Source organism: Aulonocara sp. 'chitande type north' Nkhata Bay, linkage group LG23, assembly GCF_057382095.1.
Source record: "Aulonocara sp. 'chitande type north' Nkhata Bay isolate Kocher_YH1m ecotype deep benthic linkage group LG23, A_spYH_male_GT1.1, whole genome shotgun sequence".
NCBI classification, from domain to species: domain Eukaryota; kingdom Metazoa; phylum Chordata; class Actinopteri; order Cichliformes; family Cichlidae; genus Aulonocara; species Aulonocara sp. 'chitande type north' Nkhata Bay.
The window spans coordinates 47,464,795-47,469,471 of NC_141365.1; the positions used below are offsets into that span (position 1 = coordinate 47,464,795).

At 42.9% G+C, this 4,677-nt stretch overlaps 1 protein-coding gene across 1 annotated transcript; it reads left to right on the forward strand.

Annotated features, from left to right (window-relative positions):
• Positions 1-1,647: 1,647 nt before the first annotated feature.
• Positions 1,648-4,430, forward strand: LOC147302842 (uncharacterized). The gene is made up of 6 exons (XM_086283209.1): positions 1,648-1,857; positions 1,979-2,050; positions 2,150-2,268; positions 2,352-2,412; positions 2,503-2,597; positions 3,033-4,430. Exons 1-6 carry the CDS (start codon positions 1,822-1,824, stop codon positions 4,210-4,212), a joined length of 1,563 nt encoding a protein of 520 aa, XP_086139335.1. The 5' UTR covers positions 1,648-1,821; the 3' UTR covers positions 4,213-4,430.
• Positions 4,431-4,677: the final 247 nt, after the last annotated feature.

The following is a 4,677-nucleotide window of genomic DNA, read 5'->3' on the forward strand; positions in this document are numbered from 1 at the left end:
TCTGCTGTAGTTCAATGAAAGGTTTCAGTTACTTAAGTTTGAGAAAAAACCAAAAAAACCGTTGGTCAGCTTCCCTCAGGGTCACTCCACGGTTGATGACATGGTCCACTATTGTAGCTCTGATGTCATCAGCAATTCTATTTCTTACTCTTCTTACCCGTCCTCTCCCCCCTCCTCGTCCTCCTCTTGCTCCTCCTTGTCCTTGTCGTCCTCTTCATCCTACTTCTTCACCTCCACGTCCTCTTCCTCGGCCTCCTCTCACTCTTCCTGCTCCCTCCATTGTACTCCACACACAGAGCTTACCTGTATCATAGTGCTTAGGCTGATTGCAAAGTGAACTAATTATCTAAAAAAGCTTTCACATGTGGCAGTGTGCCAGACAGTTGACAAAATAGTGTAAATAATGGCCATAAATGTGTATAGTTTTGCTAGGAGTGCGTTGATCATTTGGAAATTGAGTGCAAAGCAGTGAGTTGTGTTTACAGTTCTGCAAAAAGAGTGCTGTGCAGTGGATTGTAGCTACAGGTTTGCAAAGTGTGTGTTACAAAATGGCAAACTGAGTGCAAAGCAGTGTTTGTGCTTTTAGTTTTGCACACTCAGTGAGTGGTTTTGCTATAAGTATCAATAGTTTTAGGAATTGTGCTGTAAGAATCACAGTTAGGGTTTAAGCATTCAGAAAAACCTGTAATAAACGCACACGCATGCGTCTTCAGCATTACTGGGTTTCTGCAGCTCCTGGTTTCCTGTTTAATACATTCACACAAGCAATCAAACGCTATGAATCGTTCCACAATGTTTGCAGTCACTTTTCTTATCCCTCCTGACTCAAGAGCATAAAGCGATCTACGTTAGCTCTGGGAATTCTGACGGTCGTTCAGTAAATCTTTGTTTAATCTCTTTATTTGCTTTTTGGAGAAGTGAAGGTACAAAAACCTCGTCAATCAAATTTGCTTCGGTGGACAGAAAACAGCCGTTGTAGACTGTTTGGGGTTACCTTTTATAAGTATTGAATTTTCAAAAGTGAAGTCAGTTCTTCTGACCAGGTTCAGACCAGGATGAACACAAGTATGATACTGGACCCACTAGAGAACTGGTCCCAGCTGTGGGTTCACCTCCTCCTGCTGAACTCATAGGACAGACTCTAATGTAGCATCACGTTCATCGGTCACTCCTGACCTCCTGTGAAGCATGACGGATGTGTAATTAATGACTTCATTATTTGGGGGCATTATTGCTCTAAAAATCATATTAATAGTATTATTATTATTGTGCTTTAGGCTGCACTGATAACGCAGAGGTCTCTTCTTCCTCTGGGCTGTTTAAAGGGCCAGTTTGTCCAAAGCTGTGTATATACCAGCTGCTGTCAGGCTTCAGATGTCTGCATTAGTCCACAGTCCACTGTTTGTAAGCCATTGCTTTACTGCAAAAGTTCCCATCTACTGTAAAGAAATGGAGATAAGCAGGCACATAATATGAAAAGGCATGCTGGAGCTGACTTTGTCTTTTCTGATCCATCGGTTTGTGTGGCTCTTTCCACAGGAGGGACCTAACCCACACTTTATTTACTTATATGATAAGTTTAGTGGAGTGTGGTGCAAAATACACAGTGTTTACTTTTAATTTAACAACATGAAGCTGCATCAAGTTTCCATGGTGACTGCTCAAGAAATTCTGCATTCATAAATAAACATCAGACTGTCAAAAGAGCTCATCTGTGCGAGACCACCGAGCTGAGAGCATTTTCAGGTCCAGATCCCCCGTACGCCATCGTTGGAGAGCAGTTGACGTTTTTCTTCCTGACTTTGATTTGAACACGTTTAAATGGAAAAGAGTCAAGGAATCTATAAGCCTATCAGGGTATGTGACGCTTTTGCTTTTACTGCATTTCAGTAATTTGAAGAATTTGATGTCGTTTTAAAAGTTGACAAACTGAGAATCATTTTAAGTAACAATGACTAAATTGCTATTTCTTTGACAGGTGTTGTTCAACACACAGATTTATGAAACAGCTGTAAAGATCTGCTGGTATCTTCCGGGCTACAAAGCTCAGGTTAGACCCAGATTCATGCAAACCAAAGCTGACAGAAAATATCAGGTCATTTCTGAGGACCTGAGAGTGGTGGTGATTAAATGTCTCCTTTACTTTTAGGTTGCGATAATGACGGAGTTTCTCAGACTTCAGCAGGAAGATCTAATTCCACCGAACCTCACTGCTGAAGATCTGAGAGATCTTTTGGTGGAGAAGAGCAGGGAGACGCTCAGAGAGCAGTGAGTTACTGTCACACCTGAAAGTCTGTTTGTGATGACGTGTAAGTGCTGAGAGAAAACCTCTGCTTTGCTTTCTTTTGAAGGCTGTGGGAGTTTGAGTTAGAGGATTTTGACGAAGAGGAAGCCAAACCTCTTCTAAGGCTGGTAAGACGAGAAAACCCACAAGACTTTTTTTTCATTACGTGCACATAACCTTTACACATAAGCGCACTGTAAATGTGTTTTCTGTTTCAGGTGTGGGCGGTGAACGTCAGCAATAAAATGAGGGACGTTGAATTTGAAGCCAGGTTGCTTCTTCAGTTCCCAGAGGCCGTACCTCCTAAATTTCAGTGAGTCACATGTAACATACAGTTATTAACCCTGTAAGACCCAACCCATCAAAAAACAGCCAGAAAATTCAGATTCTTTGGAACTGAGATGTTTATCAACCCTTTAAACAAAAGCCACACATGAGTTCTTTGCTATGTCATGTTGTGTATGATTTACTTTTATTGTGTATTTATTTTTTGTATCACATTTGATACACTGGGTGTTTTTGGCAACTTTGTGTTAACGACAATGTTAACTTTAGACTAAAAAAGAGTTTTGTCCACAACATTTAGAAATTATAGCAAGTATTGATCATGTTGATGAGATCGAGGTCTCAGAAACTCATGTATGATACAAAGGTGGTTACAGGGTTAACAGTCCAGCTACAGTGTTTCAATATTTAAATGATGCTTTGAATATGTTTAACAGATAACTCTTATCATGTTTTTCTACAGAGCACCTAAACTCCTCAGCGCGGTGAAGGATTACGTTGAAATCCTGAAAAAGAAGCAGCAGGAACAGCCTAACAGCAAACTGCTCACCGCACAGGAGGTAGTGGTCGAGGTAGTTCCCCGCGTTCTCCAGGGCTTCTGGGAGCTTCCTCCTCGTCCCCTCCTAAACATGGCCTCCCAGAGTCTAAGTATCCTCTCCACCAGTGTCACCAAGGCCACTTTAGATCGTGTCTCCAAGAGCCTCACGGCGATGGAAACACAGGCCGTCTTCACCCGCTCTATCCGAGACGATCTGGTCGACAGCATCCTGACGGAGATTAGACAGAAATTTCCTGAAGAAATTCTGTCTATCCAAGTTGCAAACTTTGCACCCCTGTTGCTGAAGACCATTGCTGATGTAGCAAGGATCCGGATATGTGAAATCTTTGAGCCCCCTTCAAGTCCTGATGTGAAGAGCACAAATGGTGAGCGCTCCTCTGACGGCCTTTCAGTGGCAAATGTTCCACCAGCCGAAGAAGCTCTGTCAGAAAGTGTTGCAGAGCCCGACGCTCCCTGTGAGGAACTTCTTTCTGAAAGGGCATCCAGTCTGAGTACTCGAGACCTTACGATCGAAGGAGCTCTGTCAGAAAGTGTTGCAGAGCCCGACGTTCCCTGTGAGGAACTTCTTTCTGAAAGGGCATCCAGTCTGAGTACTCGAGACCTTACGATCGAAGGAGCTCTGTCAGAAAGTGTTGCAGAGCCCGACGCTCCCTGTGAGGAACTTCTTTCTGAAAGGGCATCCAGTCTGAGTACTCGAGACCTTACGATCGAAGGAGCTCTGTCAGAAAGTGTTCCAGAGCTCGACGTTCCCTGTGAGGAACTTCTTTCTGAAAGGGCATCCAGTCTGAGTACTCGAGACCTTACGATCGAAGGAGCTCTGTCAGAAAGTGTTGCAGAGCCCGACGCTCCCTGTGAGGAACCCTATGGCGAGTCCAAATCCTGTGTTGAAGGTGAAGATCATATGATCAACGGATCTTGTTCTGAAATTGGGCCGGTTCCTGATGTTCCCTTTGAGGAACCTTTTCCAGAACCTGAAGCCAGCATGAAGTCCGAAGACCGTCAGAGCAAGAAGAAGAAAAAGGGCTTCTTCAAAAGACTGAGAAGTCTGTTCTGCTGCTGTTGCAGACCAAAAGTCACCGACTGACACTGAAGCTGTGACCCAGTGTTGGTGTTGCAGTAACTCTAAATATGTAAATATGTTCCTTAATGATTGTTCTTCATGTTTTTGGGGGTTTCTTTAGTTTTCAGTGGGCTGGGTGTTTTTTCTCCTCCGTGTTCTTTACTTGATTCTTGTTCATAGTTCCTGATTTGTTTTCCTAGTTCTTGTTTCTTAGTTTGTAGTTTCTTGAGTCCACCTGAGTTTCCAGCAATAAAAGCTGACGATTCAAGTTTCATTCCACGTAAGAGTCCTGTGTTTGGGTCCTACTACCTGCCTGTCACAGCACACCATGACAGAAACTTTATAAACTCATTCATATTTCTACACGAGTCTCCAGCTATGTTAAAGATTTTTTTTCTTTCAAACATTTGTAAGAATCTCTTATGGTTCTCAAAATACTTCCACAAGTCCAGTAAGTGTAGTGCAGTAACATATTGATGGTATTATTTT